The 17,668-nt window shown below is 39.3% G+C and overlaps 1 protein-coding gene across 2 annotated transcripts in view; it reads left to right on the forward strand.

Annotated features, from left to right (window-relative positions):
- LOC129110832 (collagen alpha-1(XVIII) chain-like) overlaps window positions 1-15,054 on the forward strand; it is a 61,411-nt gene extending 46,357 nt beyond the window's left edge. For both annotated transcript variants that reach the window (XM_054623061.1, XM_054623062.1), the window contains 36 exons: window positions 351-394; window positions 847-1,035; window positions 1,213-1,239; window positions 1,551-1,613; window positions 1,741-1,821; window positions 2,290-2,337; window positions 2,569-2,694; window positions 3,714-3,767; window positions 4,182-4,217; window positions 4,415-4,549; window positions 5,257-5,316; window positions 5,477-5,512; window positions 5,784-5,819; window positions 6,235-6,297; window positions 6,619-6,654; window positions 6,791-6,874; window positions 7,019-7,072; window positions 7,222-7,284; window positions 7,714-7,794; window positions 8,154-8,189; window positions 8,326-8,379; window positions 8,640-8,696; window positions 8,862-8,921; window positions 9,017-9,058; window positions 9,854-9,881; window positions 10,049-10,117; window positions 10,359-10,384; window positions 10,490-10,588; window positions 11,049-11,193; window positions 11,334-11,407; window positions 11,580-11,708; window positions 12,105-12,152; window positions 12,261-12,323; window positions 13,045-13,242; window positions 13,335-13,450; window positions 13,536-15,054. In XM_054623061.1, coding sequence (XP_054479036.1) covers window positions 351-394; window positions 847-1,035; window positions 1,213-1,239; window positions 1,551-1,613; window positions 1,741-1,821; window positions 2,290-2,337; window positions 2,569-2,694; window positions 3,714-3,767; window positions 4,182-4,217; window positions 4,415-4,549; window positions 5,257-5,316; window positions 5,477-5,512; window positions 5,784-5,819; window positions 6,235-6,297; window positions 6,619-6,654; window positions 6,791-6,874; window positions 7,019-7,072; window positions 7,222-7,284; window positions 7,714-7,794; window positions 8,154-8,189; window positions 8,326-8,379; window positions 8,640-8,696; window positions 8,862-8,921; window positions 9,017-9,058; window positions 9,854-9,881; window positions 10,049-10,117; window positions 10,359-10,384; window positions 10,490-10,588; window positions 11,049-11,193; window positions 11,334-11,407; window positions 11,580-11,708; window positions 12,105-12,152; window positions 12,261-12,323; window positions 13,045-13,242; window positions 13,335-13,450; window positions 13,536-13,737 — 2,762 coding nt within the window. In that variant the 3' untranslated portion in view covers window positions 13,738-15,054. The remainder of the gene's footprint in view (window positions 1-350; window positions 395-846; window positions 1,036-1,212; window positions 1,240-1,550; window positions 1,614-1,740; window positions 1,822-2,289; window positions 2,338-2,568; window positions 2,695-3,713; window positions 3,768-4,181; window positions 4,218-4,414; window positions 4,550-5,256; window positions 5,317-5,476; window positions 5,513-5,783; window positions 5,820-6,234; window positions 6,298-6,618; window positions 6,655-6,790; window positions 6,875-7,018; window positions 7,073-7,221; window positions 7,285-7,713; window positions 7,795-8,153; window positions 8,190-8,325; window positions 8,380-8,639; window positions 8,697-8,861; window positions 8,922-9,016; window positions 9,059-9,853; window positions 9,882-10,048; window positions 10,118-10,358; window positions 10,385-10,489; window positions 10,589-11,048; window positions 11,194-11,333; window positions 11,408-11,579; window positions 11,709-12,104; window positions 12,153-12,260; window positions 12,324-13,044; window positions 13,243-13,334; window positions 13,451-13,535) is intronic.
- Window positions 15,055-17,668: the final 2,614 nt, after the last annotated feature.

Consider the following 17,668-nt stretch of genomic DNA (forward strand, 5'->3'; position numbering starts at 1 on the left):
TGGTGGCAACAAACTGTAGATATTTGCCTTTTTTTCCATCAGGGTATTAAAGCAAAAACTCATCTTATCTTCTGTCTTATGAAATGCATGTATTTTATACATGTATTTTATATGCACATGTATTTTATAAGTGTGTGCTGACATGGAAGTAAAGCTGTAATACATGACCATGGCTTGTAATTCCCAAACTAACCAGCAGATGGTGCTGGAAGAGTCTCTGTTTTTCTCTCTTCTGACCTGCCTTAAATTAGGATTTCATATATTAATAGGTCATATAAACATGCTAAAAATGTGACATTGTATTGCAAACATATGTGAATTAATGGTCTCTCTCTGTGTCTTTGTTACAGTGAAATCATTTCAGACGAGTGCTCCAGCCTCTGTATTAGACACTGTAAGTAGTGATCATCTTCATAACTTTGATGATAATGCAAAGCACAGCACATATTAAGGATTTTGAGTTATACACGTATTTGTGTGGTTGTTATGTAAATTAAAATATATATATAATATATTGCTTCATTCAGCGTTCAATTAGAGCAGCAATTGGCAAGATTTGCCATAAATATATACCCATCCCTTGAGCCAAAAAACATAACTGAGACAAGAAATTTGCCTCATTTCAAATTCTGGTGGGAAAAATCATTTAAATAAAATCTGAAGACACCACTATTATGACGTGAAAACTTTTTGTTTGTTGACCATTTATGACCAAGGAATACTCGCTCTGCCTAAAGTTAATGTTTGTATCACCAACTGGAGTCTTCACACTGTTTGATGCCTCGATATGATCCCGTGAATGAATGAATGAATGAATGAGTCGCTCAGAGTCCATTCAACCTTCAGCCCCTCCAGGTGTCTCCAGGACAGAAAGGGGAGCGAGGTGAGCCAGGTCCATCCGGTCCTCCAGGACCGCCCGGCCCTCCAGGACAAGCCTCAGGAGACGGGGAGGGAGGGGAGCCAGGACCCCGGGGTCCACAAGGACCACAGGGACCTTCAGGTCCACCTGGGTTTTCTGGGAAGGATGGACAGCCTGTGAGTTTTATCTGTTTGTTATATTTGCGATATTCTAAACAATCTATTTCCAAACAGTGTAGCTTTCTATTTAAAGATCATCATACGAATAATTTAGCACATTCTGTTGTTTAGGTCGGTCTGACAGGTCGAAATATAAAATGATGGATTGGTTTTCTATTTTTGTCTTTTCTCCAGGGAAGCAAAGGTGAAACTGGTGTCCCAGTAAGTAAAGTCTTTCTTATAGGTCGTTTTATTTAGTGTCTCTGGGGAAAACTGACGCAGGAATGTTCCCTTTTTCTAATAAAGTTACTAATTTAGAGCCCTAAACTTATATATATTCTGATGCTAACTGCTGATCCAGCACATTACAGTCAGAGACGTATGGCACTACATTGGGGTCACAGATCAATGTTACCTGATAACATTGTCTTTATCATTCCTGCTTTCACTTCTTATAACTGGAGAAAATACGTCCTCTGATATGATGAGATCTCATGTAGCGTTGCGCAAAACTGAAATTGTCTTTTTCCCAGGGAGCAACTGGGATTCCAGGATTCCCGGGACTACAGGGAGAGACTGGTCTTATGGGAGAAAAGGTAAACAATACCCCCTCTTTAATACCATGATAACTGGACTTGAATATGAAGATAGAGTAAGTAATCAGTGATGAATCAATAAATGTACAAATAAACACATACTACGTCCCGTTGCTGTCTCCTTCAGGGTGATCCTGGTGTTGGACTACCAGGTCCACCAGGCCCTCCTGGACCTCCAGGTAAACCAAGCAAGTCGTCCATGTTCCTGGTAGGTTTTTAAAGAACCTTTTTTTTTTTTTTTTTCAGCAGTTTCATGATCCTAGGTCCTAGTAAAATCTGGTGTGTTGTAGTTTATTGATGGCACTTGATTCAGAAATGATTATTTAAGTTCAGCAGGCCAGAGTTCAGTTATATTGGGCTTCAGTGGAGATAAAGAAAAAGAAAAGAAGTGTCTTTTCAGGTGCAACACTAATTCTGAGTCGTTAAGCCATTCGATAATGCTGTTCTGTTTTCATTCATCGTCAAACTCTGTTAAATTGTTTGTTTGTTTGTTTGTTTTACTGAAAGTACAGTACATTAGATATATTTATTGTCTGCTACAGTTGTGCTCTGTTGTTTCTGACCTTCTGTCATCATGTTCACTGGCATTATTATGCACCAATAATATTATAAATATGTTAAGCACGGTGACTGGTGAATTAAGTAATGGACTGCTCATATGTTGCGTGTTCTCCAGGAGGGGTCAGGATTTGATGACTTTGACAATGATGCAGAGATTATCAGGGTAAGTGAACTGTGTTTTCTCTCTCTGTGATAGAAGTTAATATTTTGCATCATATTGCAACCACAATTTCCTTTTTCAGTCTTTTTTTTGTGCTCATTCCATCATCTCTGGCTCCAGGTTGATCCGTTGCTCTGTTTGTACAATAATGAGAAAGACAAGACGCAGCATCAGACAGCGTTCTAAAGCCTTTATCCCTCCATGTGACCGAGATATGTCGTCTTGTTTCATCAGGGGCCTCCAGGGCCTCCTGGCGTCCCGGGACAGCCAGGGCCCCCAGGAACCCCATCGGAAGACTTCTTTCCTGGACCACCTGGGGCCCCTGGGAAAGATGGGAAGGATGGAGAGAACGGTGAACCTGTAAGTTAAACCTTCTTTTCCTTCTTCCTGTTTTTCATGTACACTTCATCATTAAGCGAAAAACACAAACATAATCCTTGACAATATCTACTCTTATGTATTCCATTCATTTAATTTAGTAAAGCCATGTAGTGGCAGAGCTAAATGTAAGGCAGACTTTGCTTGCTTTTTTTTCTTATCTTAATTTTTGGTGTTTTATTTTTGTTTCTATTCTTTTGTCTAGTTTACATTTTCTCAATGGTTTGTAATTGCATTTGATTTGTTTGAAATGTGCAATATAAATATAACTTGACTTATTGATTGAAGTCCACTAACGGAGCTCCAGCACTGCTGACCCAACTTCTGTTTTCAGGTGATTGAGGAGTGGTTTAGTGGCTCTGGGTCTGGTTCTGGTTCAGGGTCTGGGTCTGGTTCTGGTTCAGGGTCTGGTCAGGTATTAACATTTGGTCCCATCAGATCCAAGGGACTAGAAAGACAGTATTTCCCCCAACTTCATTTTAAAAACCCATGTTCATTAACTGCGTTCCTGCTATTGCTTGCAGCACAAAATGATTAATGTTCAAACAGGTGTGGTGTGGACAGAGAATGGGAAGATTCAAATAAGTCATTTTCCAAATATCCTCGAGCTACAGTAACAGCAGAAACTAGTGTAAGCGCTTCAGAACATGGTCTGGGCTGCAGCATCTGTTGGGGGAAATGTGTCTTTTGTCTTTAAAAATGTCAGAAGCTTTTGCTAACTGTGTGAATGGACTACTCACAGGTTTACAAGCCGTACCGCTGCACTGTTTAAGTGTATATACGGTTTATTTACTCAGTCCCCGTTAGCCGATTAGCATTATTCAATATGTTCTCATTTGAACCAGTTTACAATAAACTTTGTTCAAAATGATGACTATATAACAACAATTTAATAACCCAAGCAAACTTTGCAGTGGATGCACAGAGATAATTCCCATCTGGAGTAGATACAAAATGCATCTAAAATCTGAAATGTAATTATAGTCATGTCACTCTTGCAGGGAGTTGATGGAAAAGATGGAGATCCAGGAGCTGCTGGGGAGAAAGGAGACAAGGTGAGGCTGATGAATATGAAGTTACAACACAGAATGCATCATCACAACATATTCTTATAATGGACTGACATGCATCGACCTACTCAGTACAGTTTAAAAACATGTGTATGTGCAGCACGCCAACCGCGAGCTGGCTCTTGTTTGTGTGACTCGTACCACGCTGCCTTTTGTCTGAGCTCCCTCTGATTTCCCCTGAGCGGCCCTCTTAGTGCTCTGTTAGCAAAAACAATTACACACAAACTGGATAACCACCAAACACAAAGAGCCGAGCTCTTAATGAGACGACCCCGCGGACTAATGAAGCTAAGGGGCCCGAGTGTAAACAAGTCTGTGTGACCGCAGTGGCTGCTCGGCCTGTTTGTGTCTCTGCCGTCAGAAGTTTAATGATTTGAATGTATTTTATCTGTTTAACAGGGAGAAACTGGTGTAAGCGGGCAACCGGGAGCGAAGGTAAGACCTTGATGAAGTCGTCTTTGACTGGACAGAGAAGCACCATTACTGATAATACCCGCCCTATGTTTTCATTAAATCTACTCTCTGCTTCCTCATTCTTTCCTCTTTTTCACCCTTCACCCTCTTCCCTCACACTTTTCTTTAATTTTTTGCTTCGACTGACTTCATGATTATTTTGATCTCATCCCTTGAAGGGAGATCAGGGCCCTGCAGGGTTTCCAGGCATACCAGGCTCCGAGGGTCCAGAAGGGCATCCTGGTCCCAGGGGTCCATCTGGCCCTCCTGGTCCCCCAGGTCCTCCTGGGAGAGGCTTCACCATGGACTTTGAGGTATGGTCTGTTTCACTCCTTCATGACAGTCTACTAGCAGAAGAGATCAACCTGTCACATTAGCATAAATAATATCATGAGGAATTAGCTGACACTGATATCCACAATTCTTTTGAGGAATTACAGCGAGAAAGTTGTCTAGAAGAAAGTCTGGACGTTTCACTGTTTGCTAACATCATATCTACCCAACATCCCATCCCTTTAACTCCTGGTCTCATCACAGAAACAATGCATTTGTATCTTTTACTATGAAACTAGTTTGATATATAGTTTAATTGTTTATATTCAAGGATTCAAGGATCATTTATTGTCATTATGCAACACAAAGATGCACAACGAAATTCAGTTGTGGCCCATTTTCAACACAACAAACACATGACAAACCAAACAACACAAAAACTATTACGTTCCTGCAGTGCATTTATTAAATTTCAGGTCCTAGCTGGATTAGCTTAGCTTTTATCCCGACAAAAATGTAGCGATATTCATGGGAGTTCAATTCATGCACTGCCATTGCCATTCATATATATATATATATATATATATATATTATAATAATAATATAATAATAGTAAAATACATTCTGCCCCCCCCCAAAGAACCTGCTGAGCTTATTGTGCCTGCTATTTTACATTGTGGAGGAGTAACGTCTTGGTCACTCACAATTTGATCCTTATGAATTAATTATTTTGTCAAATATGTTTTAGGACTTGGAAGGATCTGGGATGCAGAGTGGTTACGGAGCTCCGCTCTCCAGAGGCCCACAGGTACAACTGCTCTGAGTGTGTTAGCATGAAGAAAAATTCTGCGCCATAATATTTTGATTTCATGTTTCTTCCTCATATCAACCATACAGTGTAATTTCCTCAAATCATAAACTGCTATGCTTGTGACGTCCAGATAAATGTACTTGTATTTGTTACACAGGGACCTCCAGGAATCCCTGGACTTGAAGGGCCCAAGGTGAGATATTAACCTGTCTGTGATACTCACAGTATAAGTGTTGTCAGATTGTGCTCTGAAAGCTGGTTATGATGTCATATTCATGTAAATAATTAGTTTTAATGTTAGGGTTGGTGTTATAGTTACATTTAGGATAAGCAGACAGAAAAGGAACACTTGATGTTGCTGACACCATTTAACGTGTAAGATGTAGTTAATCAGGCAAGTGATCATTTAGATTTTATTTCAAACATCATTTGATAACATTTTCCTACCTCTCTGCCTTTCATAGGGAAAAGATGGCTCCCCAGGAAACCCAGGGCAAAAGGTGAGTCCGCTGCCATGTTCTGTTACACTTTTTGAGAAGTTAGGTTCAGCTCAGGCACAAGCTGTTGGCCCAGGCGTCGCAAATGTCCTGAACTTTTAGGTCACAGTGGACACATGTAGGGTGAAAGGCCGGCGAGGTGTTCTGGAGAGCGGAGTCACTGCGACCAGGTTCACGACCTCCCCGGTTGTGGTTCTTGTTGAATCTGACCTGAGATCCTCATGTTACCTTCCTGCAGAGATTAAGCATCTTAATACTCTGCAGTGAACTTGATTTTACCCGTATCTTTTATCACCAAAACTAATTCATAGAATGTGTGAAGTACGCAGAAATCACTTCATTTTGTTGTCATTTTTACCGTCATATCTCATAACAGTGATGTGTGTGATTAATGAATGTTTCTTTGTGGTGCCTGTAGGGGGAGACAGGTGCTACAGGACGATCAGGGTTTCCAGGACTGGAGGGACTAAAAGGGCAAGAGGTCAGTAAATGGATAGACTGATAGAAACATAAACAGATAAGGATTTCATGAAAATGTCAGCTTTTTTACTGACTCTATTGTGAATTTGGTGGAATGGATAAATGGAATTATTATTTTTAATTTTAAAGGTGATCTAAAATCTGTTGATGAATGTAATTCCAAAAAACAATCAGTAAAATGTCCTGTTATTTAAAACATATTTCCACCTTTAATTTAACGTTTCAATTACACAAAGACAAACTAAAGAACAACATGTATTAGGATAAAGGTTATATAATAATGCTGCTATTAACTGGATGTCTTACCTCGTGTCATCTACAGGGACCAAAGGGGAACAAAGGAGACCCAGGACAAAAGGTTAAACCACACGTGACATGGACAAACACACATGTGGACACACACACACACACACACACACTTTTTTAAAATGTTTAGAGCTTTTTTTCTGTTCTGCCATTTACTATAAGGCTAAAATGTCAAACTGGGTTTTCAGGGAGAGACGGGACGGGATGGCCTCAGTCTACCCGGCCCTCCAGGACCAGCTGGACCAGCAGGACCCATTATCAACCTCCAGGATGTAAGTAGCACCTAAGCACAGCCACATAAGACAGTGAGCTAAAAGTTCAGTGTTGCTTTTGAGTGATAAGAACCTGCATGTCCTACCTGTGTAACCCAAGCGATTGATTTGATCAAGAACATTCTCCTTCTGCCTCACATCCAGCTTCTACTGAACGACACAGATGGTGCCTTCAACTTCTCAGGGATTTTTGAAGCCGTGAGTATCAGACAACAAAAGCTTCAATCAGAAACCAAAATGATCTTGATGACACAACAAAGACTGTATGGTTGGATATTTATTGAAGCATCATCATGACACAAAGATTTTGGAGTTGTCCTAATTTTTATTTCCTAAAATGTTTGCAGGGGCCACAGGGTCCAAAGGGAGACAGTGGGTTGCCGGGAGTTCAAGGACCTCCAGGACTGAAAGTAAGTAAGATAAGATAAGATAAGATAAGATAAGACAAGATAAAAATAATCCTTTATTAGTCCCACAGCGGGGAAATTTGCAGGATTACAGCAGCAGAGAGGATAGTAAAAACAAGAGACATAGTAAAAAACAAGATCAAAACAAGTATTATGAATAAGTAATAACACAGTAAAGAATGTTAAATAATTAACAAATGTGTATAAATGTAAAAGGTATGTAAGGACATGCATGCCTTGTCTCTGTTCATACATGATATATAAGCACACTGAATAGGCCAAACAAACAAACATGTACTCTTATGTTTCTGTTAACGCCTTTTCTTAATAAAACACATTAAACACATTAATGTGCAATAAACACATTTAGATAAATGCACGTTGCCTCTCTGTGTCTGCATATGATTTGTTAATGTGTTCGTATGCACGCAGGGTGAAAGGGGTGAGCCAGGATTTGCCATCGCAGCAGATGGATACATGATGTCAGACCTAGCTGGACCCAAAGGATTTAAGGTTATTTTTTGTTTTCACCAGGTTTTTTGGGTTTTTTTTACTTTCGAGATCCAGATAATTTTCCTCACATTTGATGTTGTGCAATAACCACTCTCATTTTGAATTTCCTCTTGGGCACAAACCCAATTTAAGAGTTAAACAGTTACATAATTATCTAAAGTTAGCTGAACCTGACGTGCCAACCTTACGGATAAAAAAAGTTAAGAAAAAGGATATGAAAATGTTCTTTGTGAACTTACTGGGGATATTTAGTGTATGCATGTTCTTCAGGATCTGATTAACAGTATAAACAGTTTACTGTAAAATAATAAATGTCGATGGGACTGTACAAATCAATTGAAATGTACATTTTGTTGCAGGGAGATAATGGTGTAGCCGGACCTGCTGGAATTACAGTAAGTATTGGCAGCAGTAAACTAATATTTTCACTTCTCAGGTTCTGTAACACCAGTAGCTCCACATAGCTTTTAATGAAGGGGCCATGAATGCCTTTAAGAGTCATTGTTACTCACTTTGTTTTGTTCCCAACAGGGGCCTACCGGACCACCAGGACCCAAAGGAGAATTCGGTTTTCCTGGAAGACCTGTAAGCACCATGAACCAAACATTCCAATTCAATTAAAAGGGCACACGTTAAACATTTGGCTTTCCTATCAGGATATACAGATTAGAATTATATATTTTCTATCCTTCCTGATCCACAGATAAAGTAAAATACACCTGCTTAAGTCACACATTTGAACGAGTTCCCCTAAATTCCCTGAGGGAATCATAAAGGTTCAGTTCAATTAACTCACCATACTGTTTGCTCGAATGCTTTTATCTTATGTTTGTCTGTTTGTGCAGGGACGCCCAGGCCTGAAGGGACCAAAGGGAGAGACAGGAGACTCTGCAAGCGTGCCGGTGAGTCACACACTTCAGCCGAATTAAGAGCATGTGAAAAGACTGTAGAAGTTTGTATATGTAAAATACTACAATTGATACTGGTCCACAACCTGCTAATGAAACGAGTAGTGATAAACTAGATATTTTCTCTTTTCTTTTTACCTTCCTCTATGCTCCTTTTAGGGACCTCCTGGCCCCCCTGGGCTGCCGGGCCGTCCAGGAATATTCAACTGCCCGAAAGGAGTAAGCACACGCACATTCATCATTACAAAATTCTCATCATGTGTCTTTTTATTTATGTGCTCACTGTCCTCTCTCTTCCCCTTTGGTTTCTGAAGACCGTGTTCCCCATCCCGCCCAGACCCCACTGCAAAATGGCTGTAAGTCTCTGCAACCCTACTGTGGCTAAAACATGTCCATATAAATGTGTTTTATTACAACACGTGCATGAGAATGTACCTGTTTTTTTTTATTTTCTATGAAAATGTATTTCTTTCTAATAGGAAATCTAATATAACCTGTCATCCTCCTGCTTTGTCTATATTCTGAATCATATATTCATAACTCACTGAATGTTTATGAGAGATGCTTTATTACTTCATCACATGCTAATAACATAATAGTCGACATCTAGATCAAACTACTTTTTCTACAGGCCTTTAGAGTGAAGGCTAAATTTCATCCTAAGTGGCTGTCCATCTTCATTAAACCTAATTTCCCTCCACGTCTCAAAATTGTATTCACGTATCTATTTAACTGCCTGATGAGTCCATTCAGCAAAAACTCACTTTCATTATCCATCTCTTCTAACACAGCCCCCCCTCTTTATCGTCTGTGTACTCACAAAGTGCACGTTGCATCTGTGTAACACTGCTGCTCCCTAACCTTGTATCACTCAGAGCTGTTCTAGGATGGTTCTTAAATACTCCTGCATGCTGCATGTGCAGTCTGGGAGGGTGAAGGCTCTGTGCCAATCCAAAAATGAGGTAGAAATAAAATCACATGCATGTTGATGATGATATTAACAAGACCAAGTGGATGATTTCATATTTTGTATAATGGAATGCAATATGACAAGTTTTCCTCTCTTGGATGATTACCCTGATATTTATATATGATTTCCAAATTCAGTCATCACTGACTGCTGTTAATATGTTTGTGCTCCATTATTTCAGCTTAATCCCAATGGAACCATTTCATTTGGTAGGTTGGGTCACCTCTTTTGATTGCCATAAATTAAAAAACCTGAAGTCTGTTTTAACTACTTTTGCAGGTTGAATACACATATTTTTTTACTTTTAAAATCAATCTCTGCGTCGGCAAAATGTAAAAACAATAAATTAATTTAAGTTTGGCCCTTTGTCTCCAAGGTAACTGTCAGACGGCACCGAAAGGGGAGAAGGGAGAGCGAGGTCTTCCTGGTATCCCAGCGCCTCCAAGTGAGTCTCATAACAGCTCTCCAATATTGACCCTTAAAAAATGACAAATGTGAATCATATCAAAGAGAAACAAATAATCATGAATAGGAAAACTAGGGTACAAAAAAGAAATCTATAAAGTGTGTTTTAATGAGTGAATTTAAAGGCCAGATTTTATCTTAAGAAGGACATTTAATTTTGTATTTTCTCTTTACTTCCCCCAAGATAATTATAACTCCCTCCTCTGTTTTCTCCATTCTAGACTCTTTTATTCCCAGGGGAGTCTGGGTAAGTTTCATAAGGATCCTTTAAATCCTTTATTTTTTTAATTACTTTGGAGACATGCTTGATTTATTGTTTGTGTGTTTTTGACTGTTACCATGTAATCAACAGGGGGCAAGAGGTGACCAGGGCACTAAAGGAGAGAAGGGGGACAAGGGGGAGGCAGCGTGGCCCGGGCAACCAGGTATCCCCGGGAGACCAGGACCGGTGGTGAGTCAAGATTACATGGATATTTTTGTTAAGTCTTAGTCGTTTATCTCATTTCTTTGTTAGTTTTCATCATATGTAGCCAACCTCATACTGTTTTTTTTTTACATTATGAGGTTGAAAACATGTATTTTAGTATAGTTGAAGTCAATGAAAACTGTTTATATACATCATTCAATCTAGTCAGTGAATATCACCTTGTTTCTTTCTCCTAAACCCTCTGGTTGTAGTTGTAAACTTTAACTAAAGTTAGTAAGTTACTCTGACTGTGCTCCTTGTGTGTTTTTACTTTTTAAACTACATTTTAGTCTCGTCTTTTTTCATCAACAATATTTCATGTTGATGTAGTTACAGTAACGAGCTGCCTCGTCTTCATCTAGTCTTGGTCATGAAAAAAATCCATTTCTGAATAACATATTTAGTCATGGTTTTCGGAGATAACACTGCTCCTGACACATTTCAGGGACCCAAAGGGGATTCAGTGGTTGGTCCACCGGGCCACCCTGGGGTGCCGGGTTCACCAGGTTATGGCAGACCAGGACCGGTCGGCCCTCCTGGGCCACCGGGGCCTCCAGGACCCTCTGGGTCAGCCTTGAGATATGGCTCAGGTAAAATGACATACGATGCATACAATAACAGCTAAATGTTATCCTCTACAGACAGTTTACATATCAATCTTGTAACTAATGTGATATAAAACAAACGTTATAAGGAGCTTGTGTGAAAGGAGTTTGTTTTGTTGTGGCAGCTTTGACCGTTGCCGGCCCGCCTGGACCTCCTGGACCAGCTGGACCTCCTGGACCTACGAATAAAGCAGCATCTGTAAGTGAACCCATTTCTTCTGGCCGTGTTGTTGGACTACATATAAATGATACACAAGCATTCTATGAACATTTGCATGATTTGACACCATGTAGCTATAAATCAGTTATCATAACAATATCAAAGTTTCCAGAGATATGAACAGTTTTTCTTCTCTTTATTTGTTTATCAGCTGAAAACATTTGCTTCCCGTGAGAGTATGATGCAGCACACCGTCAGGGATGCAGAAGGAACTCTGGCGTACGTCACAGCAACAGGAAGTCTCTTCCTCAAGGTCTCCCAGGGATGGAAAGAGATACAGGTACTAACCTGGGCTAGTCTCATGTATTTAGAGGTTTGGTAAATCCGACACCAGGAAATGAAACTTCAGCAGTTGCTAGAATATGTTTAAAATGATATACATGTATGTCAGATAATCACATTATTATTAATTTAGCTTAATTCAATTCAATTCAGTTTATTTTGTATAGCCCAGAATCACAAATTACAAATTTGCGACATCCTCTGTCCCGGAACCCTCCGGGACAACTTAAACACATTGTCTGTATATGCAATGAAACAAACAAACTGGTTGTTGGGACATATTGTCTTTGTTTTAGTACATCCAACACATTTAATATAATGACAACATGAGCTAAAATAAGAAAACATAGTGCATCTGATTAACAGTATTGATTATTCTGTTTTGTCTCCACAGCTCGGCAGTCTGATCTACCTTTCCAATAACATTATCCCACAAGATGAGGTACTTACTGCTCATTTTTATGGCTTCTTGCTTTGTAAAAAATGCTGTGGAACGTTCTTCTTCTGCAGTATTTATCCATTTAACATCTCTTTTCAACTATTTATTTAGCCTCAGGTTTCATATCAGATAAGAGGAGACACGATGGAAAGAATACGCTCAGTCAGCGAAAGGGTGAGTGTCAATAAGATTGTGATATTTTAAATAATGTAAAATGCTTGGGATTGGAATACTGAATATTCTGCAACATTGAATGCTTTGAAACATGAATTATTAATTATTATGTTACACACGATTTCATGAAACATTTAGGACATTTAAAATACATGGTTTTAAAAGCATTGTTATCTCCGCCAGAAAGATTGTGCGATCGGTCAAATGTATGCATTCTTGAGTGAGTGAGTGAGCGAGGTAGTGGGTGAGTGAGGGAGGGAGGGATTGAGGAAAGGAGGAAGGGAGGGAGGGAAGAAGTGAATGAGTCTGGGAGTGAGTTTGTGACTGATTGAGTGTGTGCGTTCTTGAGTGAGTTTGCGTGTGAGTTTTGTGAGTAAGTGAGTGAGTGACTGTGCACCTCTGTGTCCGTCCACAGCCAGCAAAATGCTACATATTTTGGGTGTGTTTTTGATAAAATGTGTTTTACGACACCTTATAGCCCATTGGTGTCTAGACACATCAGGCGTATATATGCACTCTGCTGAGTGCACCGTTCTTATTCTCTTTATTTGACTCTCAAATAGATATACTTTTTTTTTTGTTGTTGGGCGTCTGGGGTCATACACATGAAAACTGTGACAACGTACGGCATGTGTTGTTTAAGTGTAAGAAATGAAATTCTGGATTCTTACTTGTATCCTAGAGTGGACTAACGCTGATCTGTTTCCTCCTCTCCCTCCAGCTCAACCTGGTGGCGTTGAACCAGCCCCACTCAGGCGACATGATGGGGCTCGACACAGCCGACCGGATGTGTTACGAGCAAGCCAAGGCGATGGGTTTGGCTCCAAACTACCGCGCCTTCATTTCTTCCCACAGGCAAGACCTGGTCCATGTGGTTTATCCCAGTCTCAGAGAAACTCTGCCAGTTACCAACCTGAGGGTGAGTCCGCTCTCCGGCTGTTTATCATGCAGGAATCCTCAACAGACAAATAAGTTCTGGCTGCATCTTACCAACGATGTGTCTTCTTTTAGGGGGATGTGATGTTTAGGAACTGGCGGACAATTTTCAATGGCGATGGGGGGCCAATGGATGCCAGGATACCAATCTACTCCTTTGACGGCCGGGATGTTTTAGCTGACCCCTTCTGGTCAGTTAACTTGATTGACTTCCTGATTATTTTTTTGTTTGTGTCTGTCTGTTGTTAATCTGTTATTTCCTGTCTGATTTCTCAGGCCTCTGAAGAGTATCTGGCACGGCTCCACCAGCAGGGGTCTCCGAGTGGTGGACAAACACTGCGAGACGTGGCAAGCGGACCACATGTCTGTCATGGGCCAGTCATCCAGCCTGACCTCAGGTCTGCTCCTGGGCCAGCAGACGAGGAGCTGTTCCAACCAGTACATCGTTCTTTGCATCGAGACCCACAAAAACCTTTAAATCCCCCCCAGTACCACTCCACCACGCCAGCCACCGTAAACGTTAAAAAAAAACCTCGGGGAAAACATTTGAGTGACTTTCCTAGAAAAGGACGTCGTTTTTTCAGCACATCTTCGGTGCTACGTGTAGCTTTTTGTGGTTTTTAAAACAGAGGACCACATTTAACGCAATTTCTTTCACAAAGAGGAAGTTACGGTAAAAAATGTCTCTCCTCCCTTTTCTGATATCCCTCTGTGTTATTTCTGGAAGGTAAACTAACATAAAGTCAACAGGTCCCTTTGTGTTGTGAAGAAACCCGGAAGATTCCTTCTTATATTCAACCTGGTGGCACATAATGTTAAATGTAACATGAAGGCTTATGGGGGCTGCCAGTCTCCTCAGCAGCAGTTATACGTGTTCATGACAATAATGCTCACATCTCAAAGAGAATGTGGTAATGATTTAATAAAGTTAAAATGATACACGCAGCACCTTTAACCTTTAGTCAAAGAAAGTCCACTTATATGAACAAGACGCATCTGTGTCATTTCGAAAGAATCAAAACAAAGTAACACAAATGGCTTTTCCCCACATGGTCACCGAGGTGTTTTGAGGATAAGACGTCTCCTTTTCAAGATTATTGTCTCTTTGTTGTAAGAGACTGAAGATGCAACGGCTGCAGGAGTCTGCACCTGTCCTTACGTGGCAGTGTTTTTTTTCTATTTCCAAAGACTTTTGTGATGGAAGCATAAATGGCCACTGTCACTGTTTTGTTTACAAGTTGTCATGGAGATCAAGAAATTTGTTTGTGTAACTTACATAGTCCCTCGTCCAACAGGGGGAAGACCAGACAACCTGTGTTGCCACCAAAGTCATTTTTGATGCACTGTACTTTATTTGAAAAAATATTTTCTAGTTCAACATTGTTTGTGTTGTTGCTTTCATTATACATCTTGGTGATCTCACATCTTAGCAGCTCTTTCTCTCAATAGGCTATTTAATTTAAATTCAATGATTTATTTATACCGTCACAGCACATAACATGAAATAAGATGATTCAATTTAAGAATGTAATTTATCGTTTTTTGTTTGTCAAATGATTGTTTCTTCTCACTTTATTCCGCTTTTCTATCTTTTTGTACAGTTTTTTTAATGTTTCTAGATTTCTGGAGATTGTTGACAGCAGTAAAACCAAAATTCCACCCAGTGAAGTGATACGATTGAAACAAGCTTAATATTTTCATCCTAAAAAAATATGAATACAAGAAAAATAATTTCCAAGGGCGAAAGTCACATGTTTTTGTGTAAATATTGGTGCTTTGTTGAATAAAGTTTTCTCTTTTCATAACTTGCTCTTGTTTCATTCTAAATTCAGTGCAGAAAAACACTAAAATACCTCTGACTGTAGAACAGTTTACGGTTTATGGTTTTGCTGGGCCAAGTTGCCCCAAAACATTTGGTTTTAAAAATCAGGTCCAAGATACATTTTGAGCCAAAAATTAAACAGTTAAAAAGTAAACTTTCCGTTTGTCATTTTTGTGATATATAAATAAATATATGTCTAGATTAAGGCCATGTAAATATGGGAGAGACACAAAAACTAAAATATTCCGATTAATTATTTCTCTCTTAATCTGTTTTAGTGTTCTAGCAAAATGTCAATGCAATTTGCTGTAAACAATCAGCAGAAAAAAATATATTCTTTTTACTCTAGGAACTCATATAACTGTATAACAGTTGGAATCGTTAGTGTGTACTCTATAAAGGAGCAAAATACAAACCTTTTAGAGCCACCTATGAAGCCTACATTTGCTGAATGTTTGACAGTCAGACACAGTTTTGGTGGAATAATCCTCTTAATGTTTCACTGAAGACTGCTGACTTGAAGTTGGAATGTATTGTTTTAAATATTTTGTTAACTACATGATTAATTGATGGAAATATTAGTTTGTTGCAGCCCTGCAGTGATAGCAGTAGAAGTATGGAAAGGAGAGAGAAAAAAAGTAGTTATTCACATCTCTGTTTCAATTATAATGTATAGCACAAATTGATGCGTTAACTATGTGTCGACCTGAATGTTTCCGGTCATTAAAATAAATGTTTTAAAGAAAGATTAGTTTTTTAAAATATTTTGCCCAATGAACAGCCTAAACTCTTCATTTTTAATCATCCCCACAGAATATATTATACAGAATACGTTAACATATTCCATGTTAATTATCTGTGTAAGAATAATAAACTAGGTAATTTGAGCCAAAGGGGAAGCCTTTATTTGTAATGACGTAGCCTGGAAGTGGTGTCAACAGCTCACTACCAGCTGGAACTGAGACAGGCTACCTGTGTGCGTCGGTGCTCCATTGAGAAAAAATGATTTCGTTATTCTTTTGCATTTCTGTTACGTATCTCTTTTATTCTTCCGCCGAGCTAAATGAGAGACCCATTATTGGTAAGTGTACACATTTTTCACTGCAACACTTATGCTGAGTTCCACACAACTATATGATTATTAATTATTCAAGTATTCCTACTTGATTTAAAACTCAATTGAACTTTCAGCCGCAGCCTCCGCAGTTGCGTTTTACTCTGATTATCATTAGAATGTGTGCTTCATTTTTTTGTGTAAAGTCAGACCATTGCCTCTTAACTGCTAAGCATGCGCATTGCATTCACAATATCTGACACCTTATTTGCATTGTTTAATGATGTAAAGTGACAGTTTGAACACGCTACAGGCAAGTTTTACTGATTAAACTGTTTGTGGTTTTTTTCAAAAGGAATACTGGCTGCACAAGTGCTTTACCCAAAACCAAATCAAACAGCTTACATTGCTTCCTCTTATGTCAAGTTCCTGGAGTCAGGAGGAGCGAGGGTTGTGCCTGTCACGTGAGTAATCATCTAACCATCTGCTGTTATTCCTCCAGTGCAGGATCCTCTAGTCAAATAGCCTTTCTTATATCCTGATGCTGTGTCACACCAAACGCAAAGCAAATTTCGTGAAGTTGGTGATACACCAAATCCGGTGTTGATCGCAGTTGTGCAGAAAATGAGCTTTGTGTTTGATGTGAACACAGCAGGCTGATTTTCCTCTTTTTTTTGTCTACAGGCTAGGTAAGACGCTGGAGGAGTATAAGAGACTGTTCAACTCCATTAATGGGTAAATGTGCTACAATATACTAATCAATTAACCTGTCAAAACCTCTATGATAGGTTAGGGAAAGTGTATTAAAAAATGAATAATGATGCCATGTATGTATGTGGCCATTTATAAATGACATCTGGCATCTGCGGATAGTTCAGTATCTTTCAGAGAAGTAAAATATTAACTTAATGTACAGGGGTATAGGAAACAACAGAAACCTTATGATGCCATAAAAGCACTGCTGTTAGGAGAGGGCCATAATGCTCGGTATTTAAAGTTTAAAGACATTTAAAAGTCATTGTAATATTGCATATTATTTCCCAATGCAATTTATTCCATAAGACTTTCACCAATGCTACACTACATAATTCTGCTTAATTTATATTATATATGCCACATCAAGATAATAAACACCTCTAAAGGGTACAACCATATTAAGTCATGAGGTTTTACTGTTATATTGTTCACCCGAAAAAAAGATACACAACATTATTTTTTCTTTGCAAGTCATGAATCTGTTCTTGTTAACAGGATCCTTTTCCCAGGCGGAAGCGCCAGCATCTTCACGTCGAGGCATCAAAGAGCTGCACTAATCTTTTATGAGCTCGCTATTGAGGTAAAAGAGGAAATATGAGTAACTGTGTCTCAGTGTGTTTATGTTCGACTATCCTGCCGACTCTTTGTGATGTTTCAGGCAAAACAGAAGGGCGACCATTTTCCTATCTGGGGCACCTGTCTTGGAATAGAGCTGCTGTTCCAACTTACAAGTGACAAGATGACACTGTCAAAAACCAATACAACTCATGTGACTCT

Source organism: Anoplopoma fimbria, chromosome 21, assembly GCF_027596085.1.
Source record: "Anoplopoma fimbria isolate UVic2021 breed Golden Eagle Sablefish chromosome 21, Afim_UVic_2022, whole genome shotgun sequence".
Classification (NCBI taxonomy): Eukaryota; Metazoa; Chordata; class Actinopteri; order Perciformes; family Anoplopomatidae; genus Anoplopoma; species Anoplopoma fimbria.